The following is a 25385-nucleotide window of genomic DNA, read 5'->3' as shown; positions in this document are numbered from 1 at the left end:
ATATATATCTACACACACACACACATATTTAGGGTTTTCTGTGTAATCACTGTATTACTTCTAAACTGTTACCACCAAACTGGGGTTTGAGATATCCATATGAAAAATTATTTTGGCATTAAATTACTCTTTAGGTGATAAAAATATTCTGAGTCTTTTAATGAATAATTTACTTTTTTCCAAATTTATTTGTTTAAAAATATTTGTTGATTTCTTGGTGGTGGAACTGTTGAATGCTGATTACAAGTAGGATGCATATTGTTTTAGAACATTTATACAAACATTACTCAAAGAAGGCATGTTAATAGTTAAAGAACACCTTCCCTGTGAAGCAGTTTATAACCCTGTATAGGCTTTATCCACATGTCATGGTCACAGAGAGCTGTTACTGTGTAGTTGAGGGAACAGAATATTTTTTCTATGCATACATTTTAGGTCTGGACTTAGTTGCCTCTTTCTATTTTATTATTTTTTGTTGCTGGTATTCTAATCCTGTTATAAAGGAAATTAAAGTTTTCTGGTTCTGTAACTTTTGGATAGAGTATGAAGAGAGATTTATTTTCTTCAGGGGCTTTAAGAAAAATGTTTCTAGTCTAATGACTTCTCTTGTTGTTATCTTAAGGAGGAAGACTATCCAGGAGCTATTCAGTTGTGCCTGGAATGTCAGAAAGCTGCCAGCACTTTTAAACATTACAGCTGCATAAGGTAAGGTAATACAAAAATTTTAAAATTGACTCTCTTGCCTGTTTATAATGTAGGAATTGTGTTTCAAACAATGTTAATAAACATTAAAAATAAATATGAAGTGCTTTGTTCTTTTAACATTCCTGTTTATAAATGAGCAGTACAATAATTATTATAAATAATAATTCTTAAGGTGTGAAAGATCAGTTACTCTTTAATCCTACCCTTTCTTTTCACTTCACTGAAACTCATTCTTTCCAATCTGATTGATGTCATTTTTATAGAGTAGTAGAGAAGAATAAATTTATCTGTTCATGGGCTCCATTTAATCTCTTGGGAATTCTTCCTCCTTAACTTTGCCCAGCTTATAAATATTGAGAGTATTCTTGTAGTTTGTTTTTTTAGATCCAGATGGTTCTAATATTTGGCTCATCCTGATAAGATTTCTTTTTGGAAAATTAAGTGGAAACTCACTTTATGCTTGTAATATTTTAGTGACTATTTATTTAATGTGTTACATCTTTTGTTTAGTTATTTATAAAATGTACAATGTAAAAATGGCTGCTATATCCTTTGTTATTCTAACTTTATTAATGGATTTTTGGTTGGCTTAAAAAGAAAGTTTTGTATTATTGAAGACATTACCTTGGGGAGGTTCTAATCCTTAGGTGTAATTTTCGTCATTTCTCTAAAACCATCACAGATAAACATAACACTCTAAGTATAATAGTATTCTTGCCAAGCAAACCCAGTTTCAAATTAAATTCATACCTATCATAGAATATAGCCCCTTAGTCTCTCCCGTATCGAAATTCTGACAGTCAGTGGGCACGACTCACTGGTGTTATAGATGTTGATTGCAAATATTTGAAAAATAAAAAGATTATGGTAGACCTAAACATTATTATATTTTTGAATTAAATTTTTTTAAAATATACTCCGACATCATAGGTCTCTGCTGAGTGTGGAATAAGGACTGGATACTTCTCCCTAGAGAGATGCTCTTTAAATATTTATGCTATTTTTTCCTTTAGAATCATGCATATTGAAACAACATACTTTTTATTGGATTAGGAAATACATAGTTGGGTAGTATTGGTGATCTTTTGGTTTTATTCATTTGAAAATTTTAAAAGGCCTTCTGGGTCCTGGAAAAGAGTAACACATTATTTAATTTTGTGGTGATAAATTCATTATAGTGAGAACAGTTATTTATGAATGGGTGAACATAATTCAGGCAGTTATGTATTTATTGAGTGTTTATTATAAGCCAGGTGCTTTGCTTTGGAATTGACTGTGTAGTGGTCAACCATACATAATGTAACTGATATTATCTCTAGAGAACATAATCTATCAAGAAGGACTTGGCTTGAAGAAGGCACAAGTGGGATGAGGCTTTAGAGAGAAGGAGGTTGGGCATACAGTGGAAGCGTTGGGATCTCACTTTCCTTAGGGGGTCAAGATGATGCAAGACCTGAAGGAGGAGCAGGTGAAGGTAGCAAAGCCAAGAGTTGAGGGTTTGTGGCTATGAGATCACAGGTGTCATGATGAAGTCTTCATTGCAGAGATGCCAAGCAAAGTGAGGACTGAAAATATCTATCTGTTGGCTTTATCGCAACAAAGAAGTCAGAGTTGATCTTGTTGGAGACCGATTTGGTGGATGTATAAGTGTAGAATGAGGACATTTTATAAAGAGAGATGTGCAATTGAGAGGGAGAAACCTTAATAACTGAACATGGATGGGAAAGAGTGAGAGGTTGAAAATGAAATAGAGAACATAATATATTAAGGCTTTGCAGGGGTTACAGTAGGCAGGAATGGGTGTGAAAACTTGGTGGCAGGAAATTGAGGGCATTGGTGACATGTATTGACACTTTATTTTTTCCATTAAATATAAATTTTATTTGGCTATGCTAAAGTAAACATCTAACTGGATTAGAGTGAACTATAAAAAATGTTTTTGAAATAAATTTTCATTTGGGCTTTTTAAAGTTACCATGAAGTAGCCTATAAGTACTTTTTAATTAATGTATATAGTGATATGTGGAGGAGGTGTGACTTAACCTGGTCAAGTTTTAAAACTGAAAAGATCTGTAATGATGATTTAAATTAATCAGTTTTATTTGAGATAATACAATGTGTGAGAATGATGCTATGTTTACATATGTGAATCATCCAAGTAATAAGAATAGTTTGTCTTATTCTCTGAAAATAGGTAAAAATACATGCACAAATACATTGATGGCTAAGGAATTCATTGTAATGGAGTTTCCTGGGAAGACTGTTAGGGTAGTGTTTGTAACTTGGTGAGTTAGTGACAACGTCAGAGTGGCTCAGGGAGCAGAGGTACTAGTCGGAATTGTTTGGTGGAGATGACAGCCCTTCCATCAGCAAGTCTTCTCTCCCACATAGCAGCACTGTTGCCTTTGCTGGCCACCATTCATCCTGCCTGACCCAGTCCACTTTCCCCTTCACCTCTTCTTTTATCCTTCAGTTCCTCGTTGGGAGAACATAAGAAGTTTGTTCACTTCTTGTAGATAATGTGACATGGGATATATAGACAGAGTAATTTAATATGTTAACAGGTTGAGTCCATGAAAATGACCAGAATTTTATTACTACTTTTTATTTTTGCCTTTATTAATTAGATGGACTTTTTTTATTCTATACATTTATTCTTTTGCTCTTTTTTTATTTCTGGTCTTCTAAATCCAGTATACAACATGTTCTTGAGTTCTCTAGCTGGGTCCCTTCAGACATGATTCATCAACGCTTTATTCCTTTAATTTACCTGGAGTTAGGAATTTAGCCAAAGGCAAGATTTAGTTTTTGCTTGGACCTGAGTGAATCAGAGTGAAAAATCATTTGACACTCTGGTGATCACGGGAATAGTAATTTCCAACTGAATTTACATTTTAATTTTCTTTAACATTTATATTTATTTTCATTCCTGTCAATGACTAGGGAATCATGAAGTATATTCCCTTTAGAAATGTCCATTAAGAAAATCATGATTCAGAGCATTTTTAGATTCTTGTGTTATTTTTTCTTTTAATATTGCTGGCAAGTTCATATGTACAGTGTACCTGCTTGTCTATTTCTTAATTTTCCTTGGTAGATTCTATGTGCCTCTTTTCTTTCCTAGTCACATTGCTCCTTTATTAGAAATAAAAATTTTGGTAGAAGGCAGACACCCTGCGGTCTTAGAGGTAGATGACATGGAACAACTGGGGGATGACTGTCAGGATCTGAAAGTAGGAAAAACAGAACTCCCGTGTTTGCTTCCACACAAGGGGCCATTGACTGTAAACCTAGTAAGTCTCAGGTTATATGACTATATAGTTTAATACACGAAATAATAGTAATAATGATGTAATCAATTGATTGAAAAATAAAAGAAAATGAGTACCTACTCGGTACCTGTATCTTCCTTGAGATGTGCTGTGTTTTGGCATATTTATTTTTTCTTTTATCATATTTAATAAAAGATACTATAACACCAGTTTTCCTCATTTTTATAACTGACAAGGAACATTTTCATATTGTTTGACATTTTTTGAGTTGGTTGACAGAAAGTCATATAGTTGGGATTTGCTGTAAATAAGAAACAGAGTGTGTTTATGTTAAAGTATATCTGAGTGAATCATAATTTTTTTTGAAATTTATCTAAATTAATTTCAAGAATATATATATATATTTTTTTTAATCCTCACCCGAGGACATTTTTTGCATTTATCTTCAGATAGAGCGGGAGGGAGAGAAGGGGGAAGAGAGAGAAAGAAACGTTGTCGACTGGTTGCTACCCACACGACCCCAACCAGGGCAGGGACAAACTGCAACCGAGGTAAATGCTCTTAGTGGGAACCGAACCCGGGACTCTCTGCTCTGCAGGCTAACGTTCTAACCGCTGAGCCAAACCGGCCAGGGAAAGAAAAGTTATTCTTAAAAGTCAGAATTTCTTTTTTATTTTATTTTATTGATTGATTGATTGATTCATTCATTCATTTATTTATTTATTTTTTATCCTTACCCGAGGACATTTTTGCTTGTATCTTCAGATAGAGCGGGCAGGAGAGAGGGGGATAGAGAGAGAAACATCAGTGTGAGAGAGACACATCCATTGGTTGCCATCCACACGACCCCAACCATGGCCGGGGACAAACCGCAACCGAGGTATGTGCCCTTAGCGGGAACTGAACCTGGGACTCTCTGGTCTGCAGGCTGACGCTCTAACCAGCCAGGGCTCTTTATTATTTTAAATTTCATTTGAAAGAAACTACTTGCGTGAACCTGAGAGTATTCTGTATTATGCACTGAAAAGTTTGCATACCCTCAGAAATAATTTGTTGAGTACTATACTTTAACATAGACAGATGTACATTCAGCCCTCGATATCCTTGGGTCTGCATCTGTAGATTTCCACCAACTACGGGTCAAAAATATTTAGGAAAAAAACCCCAGAAAGCTCCAAAAGGCACAATTTGTGTTTGTCACACACTGAGTACTATACTGTATTCACCAAAGTGAAGTGAAGTGTAGGCGTACTCCTGCTATAGCCTATAATGTCAATATGAGTTATGTGCAAATACTGCACCATTTTACAAGAGGGACTTGAGCATCCCCAGGTTTTGTTGCCTACAGGGTCCTGGAACCAAAACCTCATGGGTATCAAGGGATAACTGTATTTAATTTCACCTAATCATTAAAATATCCTTTTACTTTTTTTCCCCATAATATGATCTTGGGAGTTGAATGAAAATTATAGCTTTTGGAACTTCTTTAAATCATAGAATAATGAACACAGCTTTTAGATACAAATATAGCAGTACTAAGGACTGTTTTTCCCCTGTTGCTCTTTCTTTCTTCCTAGCAAGATATGCCTACACTTTCTTCTAGTCTGCGGCAAGGGCAACCTAGGAACCCTGTTCAAGCAGAGAGTGTTTCTGTTGGGGTCACTAGGTCTGCTTAGCTGCACCCCTGTGTAGATCTGGAGTCCTTGTAGCTCGGTCTGCTTAGGCTGAGTTATTGAGACTGTTCTATTCTGACCCTGCCTGCACGCCTTTCTATTTTAACTTGTATTACTGTGCCTCTTTCCCCCATGCCCCACCATTTAAAAAATAATGTAAAGTAAAAATCACACGGCAAAAACATACTGTTTAAAACAAAAGGGTCTTGCCCTGGCCGGTTTGGCTCAGCGGTTAGAACGTTGGCCTGCGGTACAGAGAGACCCGGGTTCGGTTCCCGCTAAGGGCACGTACCTCGGTTGCAGTTTGTCCCTGGCCCTGGTTGGTCGTGCGGGTGGCAACCACTCGATGTGTCCTTCACATCGATGTTTCTCTCTCTCTCTCTCTTCCTCTCTCTCCCTCCCGCTCTGTCTGAACAAAAAATGCAAAAATGTCCTCGGGTGAGGATAAAAAAATAAATAAATAAATAAATAAATAAAACAAAAGGGTCTTAAAAGGTAAAGGATTTTCTTTCTGCCCCACTTATTACCTTTCCTACTTCCTTTATAGCTGATTGATTTTTTCCTAGTAGATTTAATTATAATTTAAAATAATACATTAAGATATCATTTTTTTCTGGTTTATCATTGTAAATAGTAGTTTACTCTCTGTAATAAAATATCAATAAGAGATAGGAATTTTACTTCTCTTTCCTTCTCCATCTTCCAGGTTTTGTTAGTGAAACTGTTATTTTTACTTGGTTGAGTTTATATTTTTTTTCTGACTATAATGAAATCTGTGCTTTTTCAATAGGTTACTTCTAAAAAAATTAACCTAATATAAATCATGTTTACTGTATTATGATTATATAAATATTATTACCTGCAGAACTAAGTAGAAAGATTGGACTTATAAACAAGAAGTAATTCTTTGTCTCTAAATGAAAATCAAAATCCAGTATTGTTTTTTTTTTTTCTGTTGAACATTTTTTACTTTTTTTAGGTCCTACTCAGCTGCTATTATTCAGTTTTTATTTTTTATTTTTTTGTATATTGTCTTGTTACAGTTACTGCTGAGAATATATAGGATACATGGCAGGTACATTTTTAGATTTTTGAAATGATCTTAATTTTGTTCCCACACATGATTGAAAGAAAAATTATTTTTTTGTACACAAATGCGAGGCATTACTCAGTTGTCTTCTAGCCTCCTGTTTTGTAGGACGGCATGAGATGCTCTTCTCCTCATTTCATCATAAGGGTGCCTTTCCTTTAGATATTTTTAGGATTTTTCTCTTTCTGCTTGATGTTCTAAATTTCCCCAGTTGCCTTGAAAAGTCATCTATGTCTAACTCTTTACTCCTAGATAATGAGACAAGAATAAAGTATTATTTAGTGATTATCTGCATGAGACTATGTTACTTGTTGTGCCAAGAGCTTGTGAAATGTATTTGTTCTCTAGGAGTTTAAAATAACAGGCAGTTAAAAGGCAGGACTGTGGGATAATATGCCAGTTAAGAGCACAGAGTACACAAACAAAAGAGCATCAGAGATGTTCATGCTGTGAATGGCTCACTTCTTATACCCCTGCAGGCATGGAAAATATTGACATTTATAGGAGCGGCTGCAGAAGCTAGGCACTGTTAGCTAAGGCAGCACTGACTGTACAGTAATTCTAAATAGATTTTGATAAGGTTTCCTCACTAGGGCTTTATTTTTTTAGTTTTTGAAATTGAATCATGATGCTGGTAATAGCGATGATGGTTATGATAATAATATTTGATGTTGGGCCTTTACTATGTGTTAAGCACTGTACTAATCGTTTTCCTTACCTTTTCATATTTAGTATTGATAAAATATTCCTCCAGAGTTGTTATTGTGTCTGTTTCATAGGTGAGGAATTGATGCTTTGTAAAATAAGTGGCAGAACCAGGATTTAAACTTAGATCTGTTGGAATGCAGAACTTTACTGCTTTTAACCACTACTACACTGTACTGTCTACTAATGTATTGCTATTATATACTGTGGGAAGCTCATGGCTAGTAAGCCAGTTTTTCTTATATACTTCTAGAATTAATTGTATTATTTTCCTAAACCTGTTTCTGCCTGTTGTGTTTGTTATTGTTATTTATGTTAAGTAAATAAACTAATGAAACAAGTTTGTGAAAGTGAAATTGAATGTGTGAAAAACAAAGCATATTGTGAAAAATAAATTTCCTTTTTAATTTGTTGAGAATGAGACAACTTATAAAAATTGGGGGATATAAAATAACTAAAGGGGATTTGGCATTCGGATTGTTTTTCGTTGTCTTTTAAGTTTCTATTTTACCTTAAAGAAACTGAAACTTGAAATTACATACAATTTATTTGTGATTTGGCTCATAGGGGACTAAGAAATTAAAACTCCAATCAAGTGAAAAGACATTGGCTTTAAAGAAAAAATGACTGAATTAAATACGTTTATACACTTTTAGTTAAAATGACAATATATACATGTAAATACACGTATAAATTTAACTTTGATCAGTTGACCAACTAAAAAGTCTTCCACTGAACTCTAGCACTGGTTTGGCAAATTTTGTCTTTAAAGGGAAATATAATAATATTTTAAGCTCTGTAGGCCATCAGATCTTGGTTGCAACTATTCAGTCCTGCCCTTGTAGCTGGAAGGCAGCCATAGACAATATGTAAACAAAGTCATGTGGCTGTGCTCCTTTGTTTAGGAACATAGGCTGTTGGCTAGATTTGGCTCCTGGGCCTGACCTCTACTCTAGAATTACAATTCATCAAGTTTGGAGATGTTCCGAACATCTTTAGTACCCTTACTAACAGACTCTGTTGTGAATGTTTGCGTTCTGGGTTAGGTCAGAGGTTTCTGAACAGAGTGAGGACAGAGATCTGCTGGCTAGATCCATAGGGATCTTAGGAGTTGTTTTAGTCTACTTATGGCTAGAAGGATCATGTGGGCACGTCATGGTACCTTAGGGTTGTTGGTCTGGCTTCAAAGTGTTTGAAAATCAACTTCTCTTTGAGATCTGTTGACAAACTGCCAGCTATGAATAGATTGAAACTACTGGAATATATCTCTGATCTAAATAGACTGGAATTTTCACTATAAACTTAGAAGTATAAATTTTATTTAAGTTTATTTTAGCATTTTCAGCACCCTACTTAATCATATACAAAGATGTGATAATTGGGTAACTAGTGCTCACAATATAAGATAATTTTTTAAAAATTTATTTTTGTTACAGATATTTCTTCTTTTTCCCCCATTGACACCCTCCTCCCAATCCCCCCTGCCCCATCTCCAGCTTTGTTGTCTATGTTCATTGGTTATGTATACATGCATATAAGTTCTGTGGTTTATCTCTTCCTCCCCCACCACTCCCTCTTCTGAGGATTGTCAGTCTGTACCCTACTTCTATGTCTCTGGGTCTATTTTGTTCATTAATTTGTTTTGTTCATTATATTCCACAAATAAGTGAGATCATGTGATATTTGTCTTTCTCTGCTTGGCCTGCTTTGCTTAGGATAATACTTTCCAGGTCCTATGCAGTTGTAAGAAAGAAAGATCTCTTATCCTTTGAGACAACATGGAGGGACCTGAGAATCTTGGAACTTGAGAGATGATAGTGTTGTAGACCAATAAGACAGACCAGACTCAGACTCCGAACTGGGTTCAAATTAAGAGAGCTTTATTAGCTGCGTAGCGACTGTCCCATCCTACGCAGAGGAGAGAGCAGCTGCGAGCTCAGGGAGAGGGTTGCTTATATAGTTGTCTTAGCCCCTGTTAAGGCATTTGGGCTAAGGGTTTGCAAGCAAGCAAGCAGGTACAGAAGCAGATATTTGCATTTAGCCATTATGCCTGAGGGAGCAAGGAGTTTCGGTGTACACAAAGCAGTGGTTATCTATACAATGCAGTGGTTATCTATTAACTCTAGCAGCTAGTTCTTGCCATTCTCTTAAAATCCAGGGGGTGAGGTCTGCCTAATGGAAAACTTTTCTGTACATTCTTATAGCATGTGTTTGTCCTTCACAATAGCAACTTTTAGATCTAGCCCACTTTTGTATAGGAAAATGATGCTCAGAGATGTTAGGAGACTAGACTTAAACCACATGGCTCATTAATAGCAGAGCAGGGAGAGATCATTAAGAAGTTAATTACCTTCATACCATCTTGTATTTTGCATGGTCAAACTTGTACAAAATTTGGATTTATATGCAACCTTTTTAGGACTCATTTTGCAGTGTGTGTCCTAGATCAGCTATTTAAAGGAACACAATTAGTTATATATGGATATGTTATCTTTAATATTTTCTGTAGTGATACAGAACCAAACTTGTTTGATTCATTACATTAAGTTTGTAAATAGCCTTTAATAGCTTTTAACCTTTTTAGAACTACTAATTTTCTGACAATAATGTAGCTTTTAATTACCCAGAAGTTTCTGAATAGATCCTTTTAACATACTTTGATTGACTGAAATGACTTGAATTTATGTTTCTAAATGATGGTGAAGGGTGTCTCTAAAGGCTATACAGTTATATCCACTCCATAAGCACATAATTTTTATATATGTATTTTTAATTAGTAGTAACTTGTGGTCAAATTGGAGTTGTAACTTTTGAAAGCATTTTAAATAAAACCAAAATGTTTAATTTAGAGACTTCATATTTAAAATCTTGTATATACTACTTTCATTACCATGTTTGCATTAACTTTTTAAAAAATTTTATTGATTGATTGGTTTTAGAGAGAGAGGAAGGGGGAGAGAAACATCGATTTGTTGTTTCACTTATTTATGCATTCACGGGTTGATTTTTATTGTTGTTGTTAATCCTCACCTGAGGATATTTTCCACTGATTTTTATTTATTTTTTTATCCTCACCTGAGGACATTTTTCCATTTTTGTTCAGATAGAGTGGGAGGGGGAGAGAGAGAGAAACATCGATGTGAAAGGAACACATCGAGTGGCCACTTCCTGTACAACCCCAACTGGGGCCAGGGACACACTGCAGCCGAGGTACATGCCCTTAGTGGGAACCGAACCTGGGTCTCTGGACCGTGGGCAGAGGCTCTAACTGCTGAGCCAAACTGGCCAGGGCTCCACTGATTTTTAGATACGGTGGAAAGGAGGGAGGGAGGGAGAGAGAGAGAGAGAGAAACACCTATGTGAGAGAGACACATGGACTGGTTGCCTCCTGTAAAACCCTGACTGGGGCCAGGTATTGAACCTGCAACCCGAAGTATGTGCCCTAGACCAGGAATCAAACCCGTTACCCCTTTGGTCCGTGGGCCAATGCTCTAATAGCTGAGCCAAACCAACCAGGGCTCACTGGTTGATTCTTGTATGTGCCTTGACCAGCGATCAAACCTGCAACCTTGGCAAATTGGGATGATGCTTTAACCTGATGAGCTACCTGGCTAGGGTTTGCTCGCTCTAACTCTTAATACATAGTCTGTAGAATCACTGTAACCATAAATAATAGAAGCAATAAAACCATCGGATTTTATAATAATTTTATAAACACTAAAGCCCATTTTTTTCAAGTGATAAGCTGAAGAAATTATTACTCTCACCTATTAATGAATTTAGATATATCTATTTTTTTCAAGCTCAAATTATTCCCTGAAAGAATATGCTTACAAGTTCTGACCTACTTACTATTCCAGGAATTCTTGCCTCTCTATACCGGTGTCTATATTCAGCCATTTTCCTTTTTAATCCATCTCTTTAGTTTTCTTTATTGAGATAGAAAATAGGGGCTAATGGAATGCTAACTAAATTTTGCCATTTTTTTTTTTAAATTGCAAATATTTATTATCTGCTTTAAGTCAGGTGTGAGTTTATTTAGTCCTGGGAGGTCACTTGGCAATAAGCCACGGTCTCTGTTTAGAGAGAGAATCACAGATATTCTTTACCTTAATACATGGTGCTGTAAACAAAGACTTCCCAGAAAAGATGACATTTGGATTGGGCCTAGAAAGATAGATGGACTTTTGTGAGTGAGAAAAGTAGAAGGTATGTTCTAGTTGTTGTGAACATTTTATGCAAGTACAGAGGGTGTGAAAGTCTGGGGTTTGGGGAATTGCACACACGTCCATATGACTAACATAGGCACTGGAAAGTGAACAGGAAATTATTTTTCACATGCGTTGTTAAGAATCTTACATACTGTACTAACTTGTGGCTTTATCCTTGATTTAATGGGGAACCACCAAAGGTTTTAAAGCAGTAGATTAATGTGATTTTATTTCTGCTTTACTTAGGAAGTGAAAACTTAGATATCTTTAGGGACCAGGCAGGTAACATATGCAGTCTAACCACGGTTCTTGAACATCTCCCATCTCAAACAATTCGCTTCTCAACCAGACAACCCTTTCATGCTAATACCTGTAATCATCAGTCACTCGTCTCTTAAGCAACAAAGGAGAGAATGCTCGAATATGAGTCACTTTACTGCTAAACCTCATGTTGTTAACTTTTCAGGAAATTGTGCTGTGAATATTTCTGTGTTTTTTTTTTTGTTTTTGTTGCTTATTATTAGTAAATATTCATTTTTTTACTGTACATTTCATTTTTGGGGTTAAATTTTTATTTTTTCATGCCCTTTTTGTTTCTAAAGTATTTATTTATAGATTAAATAGTACATTAGACATGTACTGTATACCCCCTGCATGTTCCCCACTGGGGATTGGGTCTACAACCTGGGCATGTGCCCCGACCAGGAATTGAACCGGTGACCTCTTGGTGCATGGGTCGATGCTAAACCACTGAACCACATAGGACGGGCTATATAAGAAAGGTTAAAACAGGGTCTCATTTGGGGGTCTGGAATGAATTAATGCAATTTACATTATTTCTAATGGGAAAAATGATTCAGTTTTTGAATAGCCTTCTGGAACGAACTAAGTTTGAGAACTGAGGTTCCACTATATGTGAATCCCAAAATGGTCAGGCTCACAGGACTGGTCAGGCCTTGCCTAAAGCCTTTCATACACAGGCTATTTAGAAACACTGTATCTGCCAAATCAAACAAAATATTGATGACATTCAGTCTGAAGTTAGACCCCTGTTCAGAGCTCTCCCTGAAAGGTTTCTGGAGGATGTTGTACAATGTTTGGTGTACAGTAGGTCAGTGGTGTTTATCAAATGAACACATGGATGGATTGAAGGGGGCAGGGTATGTGTGTTGTGTGCACATATTCATTAGGAGGCTATTATGATGATTCATGCAGCCCAGGCCAGTTTGGCTCAGCAGTTAGAGTGCCAACCTGTGGACTGAAGGGTTGCAGGTTCGATTCCTGGTCAGGGGCACGTACCTGGGCTGCAGGTTCGATCCCTAGCCTTGGTTGGGTTGTGCGGGAGGCAACCAAGCAGTGTCTCTCTCACAGTGATGTTCCTCTCTCTCTTCCTCCCTCCCACTCTATCTTAAAGTGAGAGAGAGAGAGAGAGAGAGAGAGAGAGAGAGAGATAGGAGAGAGAGAGAGAAAAGATAATTGCAGCAAAAGGTGATAATGCTTGGGTTAGGACACAAAATTTAGAAAGGATAAGAATAGGTAGATAGGAGAAATACTGAAATGGTAGAATCATCAGGATTTAATTACTGGGTACATATCAAGAGAGGGAAGAATTAAAGGTGATTTTGAGGTTTCCAGCTTCTATTGAATGGATAGTGATATAAATCAAAAGAGAGAGAACATGGGATGGGACAAGAACAACTCTGGGAAAAAGTACTGATTTGTGGGTGGGTGGGATGAGGAATTATTTAATTCTTTTGAATGCTAATGCACTATTGTGATTATCCATTTAGGAGTATTATTTTGGGGCCTTTAGTTGTCATCCTTATTTTTATTGATTTGTTCCTTTATTCATTTTTTTGGGGGGGGGAGAGGGGAGAGAAATTATCCCACAATCATATTTTAAAGGAAAATCTCAGTTCTGTCTACAAGAATTCCCTTAACTTATCCATATCTGTGGCTGTGGCTATTATTTAGGCATAAATCCTGTTTAGAGACCTTAATTTTTCTAATAAGGTATCAATCCTACACTGTTGGTTGTCAAAGGATATTGTTTTGCTCACTCTCAGTTTTTACTGGAGAATATAATCTCTATATATTATTGGTTTTACTTTTCTGACAAATTACTTTATATCTGTCTGTATCTATATATACCACACCACTCTGGTATTATCTCCTCAGCTGGCATTAAAAGGCTCTATAAGAAGCAAATGGAATCCATAAATCCATTATTGTATTTTCTGTAAGATTTTGCCTTAGGAGATAAAGGTCATTGTCTCCTTATCAAGACTGGCAAATGTTCTCTCAGAACTTAATGCTAGAAAAAGGGATATTTGATTCTTTGTGCCTCCTCCTTGAGTTATTGGTATGTTTTGATATTATGAACACTGATTATATACTGTGGCCCTATTTGCTTTTGTTGCTGGACTCAAATAATCAGATTTATAATCAGATAACAGTTTTAACAAACCTTGTATAATTTTGGTGTACCAAAGTACATCTTTCACAATGTTCTTACTATTTTATTTTACTTCTGCCTTAATCTTTTTATTAAAATGTTTTTCTCTGTGATTATTTTGTTAGACATCACAGATCTTTTTTTAGTATTGAGATATTATAATTCAAATAATAACAATTCTCTTTTTTATTTCAAACTGACTTAGGGAGATTTAAAGGGAACAAAACCAGATTCAGTCACATATCCCAAGTGAATAACTTAATGAATTTTTACAAAGTGAACATAGTTGTGTAATTACCTCCTGAAAATAGAGCATTTCTAATATTCCAGAAACTTCCTTCATGCTCATACCAGTCATTATTCTCCTAAGGTAATCACTGTTCTGGTTTTGTCACTAAATTTAGTTTTACCTGTTTTGAACTTTACATAAATGGAATCATACATATGGTGTGTAATTTTTTAACTGACTTTTTTTGGGTCCAATATCATGCTTTTGAAATTCATTGATACATTTCATTGCTATAGTATTTCATTATATAATTATGTCACACTTTATCCATTTCTTTGTTCATAGATAATTGTGTTGCTTCAGTATTTTTTCCTATTACAAATAATGCTGCAAGGATTGTGTATGCATTTCTGTTAGAACATATATACGACTTATGGGATATAGAGTGTGTGTTTAGTTTCAGTAGGTGCTATGATTTTCCAAAGAGGTTGTATCAATTTCCCCTTCCTCCATTACAGAATTGTTTCATTTGCTCTACATTTTTGCTAATATTTGTTGATGTAATTTTTAATTAAAAAAGAATGTTTTTAGCCATTTTGATAATTTGTTATGGTGTTGTATTACAGTTTTAATTTGCATTTCCTGAATGCCTGATTGGAGTGCCTATTTCTATTCATTGGCCAATTGGATATCTCCTTTATTAGGGATCTATTAAAATATTTTGGCCTTTATTTTTGTTTTGTTCTGTTGATCTGTGTTTCCTTATGTTGACACTATTACCTATTTTAATATTCATCCTCCAGCATTGTTCTTCAAGATATTCTTGACTCTTCGTAGCCCTTTGAATTTCCACATAAATTTCAGAAGCAGTTTGTCAGATTCAATAAATTAAAAAATTGCTGCTGGGATTTTGATTAGAATTTCACTTATTCTAAGAAATCATTTTGTGAGAACTGGGATCATAACAATATTGAAAGTTTTAGTCTTTTTCATGGTATATACCTTCATGTATTTTAGCCTTCTTTTTTTTTTAGCTCAGTTTTGTATTTTATATTTTTAGTAGATTCTTCCCTCCTTGGTATTTGTTTTATTGAAATGGAATTTAAAACATTTTTATTGTCTAATTTCTTGTTCTTAATTTTACTTTTGAAATTTTACTTTTTATCTGTATTATACTCCTTATCTTTAAACTTGTTATCAACTTTCAGTTCTTAAATTCTTGGTTTTATCTATCGTTTCTTCAGTATTTTCTACCTACACAATTCTTTTGCTGTTAGTAATGACTTTTATTTCTTTCTAGTTCTTTTTCTGTTCTTTTTTTTCTTGCCTTATTGTAGAATCTGTAGCACAACTTACTGTGAATTTATTATTTATTCAGCCAGCATGTATTTATTTAGCACTTCATATGTCTGTTTTGAAGATAGGCACATCTAACTCTTTGTTTTATTTAATAGTGAACTGAATTCAAAGCTGCAAGATACTTTAGAACAGATTGAGGTAAGAAGGATTACATCAGAAGTTAATTGGCTTTTTCTTTTCAAAGGTTTTTGAATAGCACAGATGCATCTTATGTTTTAAATTTTCTGTTATTACCAGTGTTTCTAGATCACTATTTTATATTTGTTGTTTTTCATTTGGAAAATCTGTGCATGGTCAAGTTAATATTAATCTACTTGTAAATGCAGTAATACTTTTGGAATTATGGGATCTGAGAACAGTATTTGAAAATATCTCCATATTGAGAAAGATCCCCATATATATTAGTTACAGGTATGTTATCATGTAAATTACAGCCAAAATACTAACCATGTTAATTATTTTTTGATTATCAACTACTTTTTAGTTTAGTGAGTTAATTTTTTTAAGAATAATTATTGGCTGATGAAAACACTCCTAAATTCCTAACCTCGTAACACTTCATACAATTAATCAGAATGGAAAAGATATGTCATTGTTAGCATGAAGTCTTGCTTTTCCTTGTACATTTATTCAGAGTTCATCTCTTTCTTTGGCAATCTTTGCGAAACAGGGTATTCATTTTTATAAATTTGATAAGACTTACTTGTTTCTTCTTGTATTTACTTTTATTGCTTTTCTGATAAGAGTAGTTATAAAAATTGAGGCTGGACTTTCAAATAACCTTTAGTGAAAGTAGTTTTTGATCATAAAAGCATTTATTTACTAATTGTAAGAATGACTATTTGATAAACATAAAGATAACTACTTTGAAAAATTTTAAAATAATTACCTGAATATTTTAATGAGGACTTTCTTTTGAAAGCTCTGTATTTATTCACTCTTAATATGCAGTAGTTTCTGTATGTATGTAGAAAAGTCATTGTTTTAAAATGAAATCATTGAAATAGAAATCCACAAACAAAGTTATTATATTTAGATATAAACGGTCTGGTATGTATTTTAAGGTCAAAGTAGTTTTGTTGAGAACTACTTTTCAGTGATTACAATAGATTTGTTTTATTGTTGTTATTATTTTTATTTTTTTTGTATGTGCCCCTAGCGGAAACCTAACTCTGTAGTCCTCAGGCCGATGCTCCAACCGCAGAGCCAAACCAACCAGGGATGTTTTACTATTTTTTAATAGTTCTACACATTCAGCTTATTTAATTATAAGATTTTAGTAGGTATTTGAGGAAACAGAATTAAGTAAAAATAAAAAAACTAAAATTTATTTGGTAGCTATTATACTGATTTTGTGTCTCTTGAAACACTAGACATGGATTTTTAGGAACATGTTAACATCTCAGTAAAACTTGATTATAGTTGGTAACAAATGAAAATTATATTTTTATTTAAATTTTTTTACTATTAAGTGTGACATCGTGGGTTTAGACATTAAAAGTGAGAAATTAGCCTTAATATTTTTTCATTGCCTTGTAAACATAATTCTTTAACCACTTCTTGCCTCCTCTTTTAATTACATAGGAACAGCTGGATGTAGCTCTTTCTAAAATCTGCAAGAATTTTGACATTAATCATTATACCAAGGTTCAACAAGCTTATCGACTTCTTGGAAAAACACAGGTTAGTTTTGAAAGGTTGATTGCTTTTCTTAAAATCAGGAATCTGCTGATGTTCATGATTGCTTATGTCTGAATATTATTAATGTAGTGTCCTTAAAGTTTCACTTAACAAAGTACATTTTTTAGCTGTGTTTATAATAGTAACATGGTTGTTCATGTAGGCTCAGAGTATATGTAGTGTGATTAAAACATTACAGAAGTTTATTTCTGAACTGTGCAGTGTTTGTCGGGTTTAATATTGCTACAATTTTATGTAGGTTTTTAAAAAGTATATTATAAGGTAATTCAGTGGAAGAGGATTATGTAGCCCCTTTTACTTCCCCTTTTGGTCCTGAATGAGAACTTCTTAATTTGGAGCTTCATGGTTCCTAGATGGGCCTGCACGGCTCCCTCCAGAGTGTTATGTAAACCTTTGTGCATTATGTACATTTGTCTGTAAACAGGTAAATTACAATTATAGATTTTTCAAAAGATTCTCTTATTCCCAGAATGTCCTCAGTCCTCCTTCGATGCTTGGCTATGCATACTTTTACTGCTCAGTAGCTTCCTTGAAAAACTTGAAATAGGGGCCATGGTTTGAAAGTTAATTGTGCCTTAAGCGTGTACATAGGATTTTACAATAGATGTAAATGTTTTCTTCCATTAAATGGTCTCTTGTCTTAGGAGGAAATGTAAGACTTTACCAAATCATTTAAACTGTATTTACATTTTAAAATCTGAGTAAAGGAATTTTTTTAATGCACTTTATTTTCATGTCTTAAGCTATACCTACAAAAATGTAAGAAAGGCGACACTTGGTAATTTTGAGGGACATGTTGAAAGATCTTTGAAAATATGAATATAACTTCTAATTTTTTTCATTAGAGAAATGTATTCACTCATTAAATACCCATTGGTACCTACTTTGTTTATTGCTCCAAGCACCTAGATATAGGCCCTTATGTATTTTACCTTCCAGTGAGGGAGACAGACATTAAATAAATAAATGAATATGATGTCAGGTGATAACAAGTGCTATACAGAAATATATATCAGAGTAAGTGGATAGGGTAAAGTACTGATTTATATAAGATGGCCAGGAAAGGCTTCTCTGAGAAGGTGACCATTGAGAAGCATCCTGAACACTGTAAGGGGATGATGGCAGAGGGGATTCAAGGCTGTGATAATGCATATGTTTGAGAAAGAACAAATGGGTACCAATCATAAATATATACCAATAGAGCAGTGTTCAAGATTCAGATTTATCTTTAGTTGTATGATGTTGTGGTTATTTAATGGGCTATTTGCAAATAATCAACATTACAATTATAATTCTGTATATAATAGTGATCTTTGTGATATAGCTAAGTTTTTTCCTGTGTTTTTCAAATCTGTTGAAATTTATTCATTTTAATAACATGAAATTATGTTGTACCTTTTCTTTCCATAGACAGCAATGGATCAACTTCATATGCACTTCACTCAAGCCATTCATAATACTGTTTTTCAAGTTGTTCTTGGTTATGTGGAACTATGTGCAGGAAACACAGATACAAAGTTCCAAAAGCTGCAATATAAGGATCTCTGTACAGTATGTAGTAACTTAATTGCTTTTCATATGTCTCGCTCAGTTTTCAAATTCACACCCCATTTTTCTTAGCATTTATTGTTTGAAGATGCTACTGAAAAAGAAACAAGTATGTTTGCCTAAATATTTTTTTCTCCTATATTCTTTTCCTCATAGAGTAACTGGAAGATTCTGTCAGAGTCACACAAATGGTAAAGGTTGATGAGATAGTACAGATTTGTGGAGTGCAGTTGCTTTTAAGTGGACTTTTCACCCTCTCAATAGCTTCTTTTACCCTTCTTTCTCAGGCTTTTAATTCTCTTCTGTGATTGCATCTGAACTCTTCTAAGCAATAATCTTTGCTGGATTTTCATACACACCTTGATTCAGTCTCTTCAAGTGAATAATGCTGTCTGTTTCTGTCAGCATCTGTTACCAGTTTTTTTTTTTCTTAAAGAAAGGTGTTAGGTATATAGGTGGGACATGAACTGACTTGGGCTTTGATTTAGACTTGGTCCTATTGTAGGTTGATGTAGAGTGTGAGGAAAAGAGAATGATGAACACTGTGAGAATGGTGGTAGTGTTTGCTTTTACAAGGAAGAATGGTCTGTGCTGGAAATGCATGAATTTTGTTTGATATCTATTAACATTCAAGTGGACTTGTTGAAGAGGCAGTTGGATAAAAGAACATAAAGAGATCAGAGTTGAAGTTACAGATTTGGGAGTCATTTGCATAGATTTGTATTTAGAGCCATGATATTAGATAAGAAGATGGGGGAAGGGTATAGATAAAGAAGACACTATGTCTCTGGGCCTTGTGACATTCAGGGAAGAAGAGACCAGTTGAAGAGTCTGAGAAAGAGCAGCCAGCTAAGTAGGAAAAAGTAGGAGATGTTGGTGTCACAACAGCCTACAGAAGGAAGTGTTTTAAGAAGAATCGACTGTAGCCCTCACCAGTGGTGCTCAGTGGTTAGAGCATTGATCCTTCAGTAGGAAGGTTTAATTCCTGGTCAAGGACATGTACCTGGGTTGCAGGTTCAATCCCTGGCCCACATGCAGGAGGCAACCAGTTGATGTGTCTCTTTCACACTGATGTTTTTCTCTCTCTCTCTCTCTCTCTCTCCCTTCCCCATCCTCCCTTCCACTCTCTAAAATCAATGGAAAAAATATCCTTGGGTAAGGATTAACAAAAAATAAAGAATCGATTGAAACATATCTCGGATGCTTCTGAGAGTCTGAATAAGGTCGTATCACAGACTTGACCACTTGATTTGACAATATGGAATTCATTGTTGATGTTGATCTCTAATTCTAGACCCCAGTCTCTCACTGGAGACTTTCATGTTTTTTCTAGTGTCAACTGAGAAAATGATAGCTCTAGGAAGTAGATATCATTTCTCTACTGTAATTATGTCCAGGAATTAATGTGAAATTACCCTAATCTATATTCTACAGTGAGTTTATTTGTCAGAAGTTCAGGTTATATCCTTTGGGAACTGGAGAAATATTCTTACTTGAGCTACAACAGATATTTCAGAATGTGATAATATATGATAGATTAAGGATTAAGTTAATAATGACAATGGATGGCTGTTAATATAGCTAAAAAAAATGTGTCTTTAAAATCACTTTATAAATCAGGAGGACTATTTGACAAATTTATTATTAACTTTAAGTGTGATATAGTTGTATAATTACATTCTTAAATATCCAGTTTTAAGTATAGTCATCACTTGATAAAGTTTGGTGATTTTGAAATGTGTTATTTTCATTTTAAAAAAAATATGTTTTTATTGATTTTTTTAGAGAGAAAGGAAGGGAGAGAGAGAAACATCGATGTGAGAGAGAAACATCAACAGGCTGCTCCTGCACGCCCCCCCACTGGAGATCGAGCTGGCAACCTGGGCATGTTCCCTGACTGGGAATCGAACTGGGACTTCTCAGTCCATGGGATGGTGCTCAGTCTACTGAGCCACACTGGACAGGCAAAATGTGTTATTTTCTTATTCATATATTTTCTTAGATTGATATTTTTAAAATAAATATTCAAATAATCAATTTTATTTTTTATTCTATTGGTATTGTTATTAATAGATTATGCTGTCACTAGTAAATGATTTAAATGGTAAAGCAACTTAATTCAAGTTAGTGACTTTTCTATTAAAGCAGAAATAATTTTTAATATTAAAATAAGCATTTGAAACAAATTAACCTTTTGTCCTTCAATATTTTTTACTTTGGTTAAATATGGTGTGTGTTTGTGTGTGTGTATAGTGTATTTTGCTACCATTAAACTTTTATATACTTTTAAAAGTCAGCCCAGCCACTTGGCTCAGTGGATTGAGCCTTGCCCCATTGACTGAGAGGTCTCGGTTCGATTCCCAGTCAGGGCACTAGCCCAGGATGTAGGCTTGACGCCCCATTTGTGGGTTGCAAGAGATAGCTGACAGATGTTTCTCTGTCACATTGATATTTCTAGTGCTCTCTCCTTTCCTCTCTCTCTAAAAAAATCAATAAAAACATATTTAAAAAAAATAAAAGTCAGGCATATTTTTGTTCATGCTTCCTGAGAAAGTTCTCTGTGAATTTATATAATATAAAGCTGAAAGTTGTACTTACCTTATAAATTTTATGAATAAAAATTGTGCCTAAGGTGCTTATCATGGCGTTGTTGTTAATTTTTTGGAATTCCTTTCACTTTTTTCTTAAAGCTTCCTGTAAAATAACTTTTTTAAGTAGCTGTATGTATTTAAATTACCATATAAGAGATCTTATCTTTCTTCATTTCATCTTGAATAAATGCTTGTTAAATTACTCCTAAGAAACACCTAGTACTTCTTTATAAAATTGTCCATATATGTATGATATAGTAGGTGAAATATATATAATTATGTAATTAAATTAAGGAAACAGGTAGAGCTTAGTCATAGAACCCCCCAACTCCCCCCCCCCAAAAAAAACCCACAGCAGGTACATATATTATTATTCATCCAACAAAGTTGTAGTCTAGTTTATATTCAAGCTATTGAAGATGCTTTAGTCTGAAGTGGTGAGAATAGTAGCAAATATAGCAAATATTAATGATGGCTTCATGGAGGAATTTCTTTTGAGGAAAGGATTTAATAGAATTAGCTATGGCAGGTTCTTTATGTTGAAAGAATAGACTTAGAGGAGCTGAATAATGAGATGAAGAATGTGATGCATTTTAAGTGGCCTATTTTCTTTGCTACTGTCTTCATAAAAATTTAAGGAAATTCAGAAATTACCCCAGCCAGGCCTCTTATAAGTATTTTAGTCAGTGCTGCTACAGCAGACAGGGATTGGGAACATCTCTTTGAAGCGTAATTAAGTTTTAAGTTATTTTATAATATTGAGTCATATTTGACATGTTTAAACCAGGTAAGATTAGGAAGAAATTATTTCACATCATATTTGTTTATTTAGTTAGTTTGATGAAAAGATGTGAACTTTTAGTAACTGGGTTCTATAAATGAAGGTAGTTACCTCAGGAGAGGAAAAGTGGAGGGAACATTTAAAACTTTAATAAATGAGCTGATAAAAGGAAATTTAAAAATGTTTTCCTGATGAGAGCACATATCCAGGATCTACAATGGCACAACTCAGGCCAAGGAGATAATTCATGAAGGAGCCTATATTAGAATGTAAGGTTCTTAGTTTTTCAACATGTGGCAAATGGGAGTCATTTTAGTCCTGATTAGAAGTAACTGATAGTCATTGAGGCTGTGCTAGTGTGAGAGTGTATGTGGCAGTGGAGTGCCAGGTAAGAAAGAAGCTACAGAGCTCGCAGGAAATTTGTACAGGTCAGTGATTTTCAACTTTTCATCTCATGGTAAACATAAACTAATTCCTAAAATTCTGTGGCACACCGAAAAATATGTTTTTTGCCAGTCCGACAAAAAAAGAGGTATTCTTTTTTGTGTATACATGCATTTGAATTTATATAAATATTTTGGTTATAGACTTAATTTTGTTTGTGGTATATTTTTAACCCAGAGTATTACGGTGCTAATCTTTTTTGAAAAATTTATCTTTATTGTTGAACTTATTACAGATGTCCTCCTTTTTTCCTTCATTGAAACCCTCCTCCCTGTTCCTGCCACCCCCCTGCCTTTACCATACTTGTTTGTGTCCATTGGTTATGAATATATGTATATAAGTTCTTTGGTTTATCTCTTCCTGTCCTCTACCCCCATCCTTCTGAAGTTTGTCAGTCTGTTCCCTACTTCCATGTCTCTGGATCTATTTTGTTTGTCAGATTATTTTGCTCATGATATTCTGCAAATAAGTGAGATTATGTGATACTTTGTCTTTCTCTGATTTATTTCACTCACCATAATGCTTTTCAGGTCCCCCCATGCCATCTCAAAGGGTAAGAGATCTTTCTTTCTTACAGCTAGCTGCATACTATTCCATTGTGTAAATGTACCACAGCTTTTTTAATCAGTCATCTACTGCTGGACACTTGGGCTGTTTCCAGATCTTAGCTATTGTAAATAGTACTGCTATGAACATAGGGGTACATATATTCTTTCTGATTGGTGTTTCAGGCTTCTGAGGGTATATTCCTAGAAGTGGGATCCCTGGGTCAAATGGCAGTTCTATTTTCAATTTTTTGAGGAAACACCATATTGTTTTCTGTAGTGGCTGCACCAGTCTGCATTTCCACCAGGAGTGTACTAGAGTCCCCTTTTTTCCACACCCTTGCTAGCACTTGTTGTTTGATGATTTGTTGATGGCAGCCATTCTGACAGGTGTGAAGTGATACCTCATAGTTGTTTTAATTTGTATCTCTCTGATGATTAGTGATGATGAGCGTTTTTTCATATGTCTTTGGCCATTTGTATGTCCTATTTGGAGAAGTGTTTATTCAGGTCCTCTGCCCAATTTTTAAAAAATGCATTTTTATCTTTATTGTAGTATAATTTACATTCTTAATTGAATTGTTTATCTTCCTTTTGTTGAGTTGTACGACACTTTATATATTTTGGAAATTAGATGTATCATTGGAAAATATGTTCTCCATATAATGGGTTCCCTTTTCATTTAGATGCAGGTTTCTTTTGCTGTGCATAAGCTTTATAGTTTGATGTGGTCCCATTTATTAACTTTTTCTTTGTTTCTCTTGCCTTTGGTGATTTATTGGTAAAAATTCTGCTGTGTCATATCTGAGTTTTTGCTGCCTACATTTTCTTCTAGGATTTTTATGTTTTCATGAGTTACATTTAAATCTTTTATCCATTTTGAGTTTATTCTTGTGTATGGTGTAAGTTGGTGGTCTGGTTTTATTTTTTTGCATATACCTGCCCAATTTTCCCAACACCGTTTATTGAAGAGACTGTGTTTACTACATTATATGCTCTTGCTGCCTTTGTCAAATATTAATTGAGCATGTGTTGGGTCGAATACTGTGTTCCTTTGTTCTGTTCCATTGATCTGTATGCCCTGTTCTTGTGCCTGTACCAGGCTGTTCTGATTACAGTGGCTTTGTAGTATAGTTTGATATCTGGCATTGTGATTTCTCCAACTTTGTTCTTTTTTTTTAAGATTGCTGTGGCTATTTGGGCTCTTTTTTGGTTCCATATAAACTTTTGGAGTATTTGTTCTAGATGTGTGAAACATGCTATTGGTATTTTAATAGGGATTGCATTAAATCTATAGATTGCTTTGGGTAGTATGGACATTTTAAGGATGTTGATTCTTATGAACATGGTATATATACTGCCACTTATTTATATCTTCCTCATTTCTTTTTTCAGTGTCCTCTAGTTTTCTGAGAATGTCTTTTATCTCCTTGGTTACGTTTATTCCTAGGAATTTTAATTTTTGTTGCAAAGGTAAATGGGTGGTTGTTAATTTTTTTTTTTTTTTTTAGTTAAAAAAGGTGTAATTTTGATTCATTCACACTGGACAGCTATTGTTGTGTTGGCTGTTGTCTTTTTTTTTTTTTTCCTTAAGTCCTCACCCAGGATATTTTTTTCATTGATTTTTCAGATAGAGTGTAAGGGAGGGCGGGGAGAGAGAGAGAGAGAGAAAGAAACATCGATGTGAGAGAGACACAGCAATTGGTTGCTTCCTGCACGACCCTGACCGGGGCCAGGCATTGAACCTGCAACCCTTGTACATGCCTTTGACTGGGAATTGAACCTGCGACCCTTCAGTCCACAGGCCAACGCTGTAACCACTGAGCAAACCCATCCAGGGCTATTGTCATTATTTTTATTTGACTGTGTAAGGGAAAAGAGATCTGTGCCTCTGACTAACTAGTCAGGTATTGCATGTGTTAAAAATTCCTGAGGCACTCTAGTTGCTAGTATAGGGTGTTGACTGGCAGATTTTGGAAGTGAGAAGAAACAGCCAAGGTATTTGGGTAATTGATCTTCTCTATACACTAGCAATATTTTGAAGGAAGTTCTTAATTATAGATAGATAGAGTTTAA

At 34.7% G+C, this 25385-nt stretch overlaps 1 protein-coding gene across 6 annotated transcripts in view; it reads left to right on the top strand.

Moving 5' to 3' along the window:
* VPS50 (VPS50 subunit of EARP/GARPII complex) overlaps nt 1-25385 on the top strand; it is a 126485-nt gene that overhangs the window by 30259 nt on the left and 70841 nt on the right. For all 6 annotated transcript variants that reach the window (XM_036247047.1, XM_036247046.1, XM_036247045.1 and 3 more), the window contains 4 exons: nt 623-705; nt 15795-15837; nt 17284-17382; nt 18811-18951. In XM_036247047.1, coding sequence (XP_036102940.1) covers nt 623-705; nt 15795-15837; nt 17284-17382; nt 18811-18951 — 366 coding nt within the window. The remainder of the gene's footprint in view (nt 1-622; nt 706-15794; nt 15838-17283; nt 17383-18810; nt 18952-25385) is intronic.

This window comes from Molossus molossus, unplaced genomic scaffold (assembly GCF_014108415.1).
Source record: "Molossus molossus isolate mMolMol1 unplaced genomic scaffold, mMolMol1.p scaffold_m16_p_7, whole genome shotgun sequence".
Taxonomy (NCBI): domain Eukaryota; kingdom Metazoa; phylum Chordata; class Mammalia; order Chiroptera; family Molossidae; genus Molossus; species Molossus molossus.
Note: the sequence above shows the minus strand (reverse complement) of the source record. Positions and strands in the feature narration are given on the sequence as shown.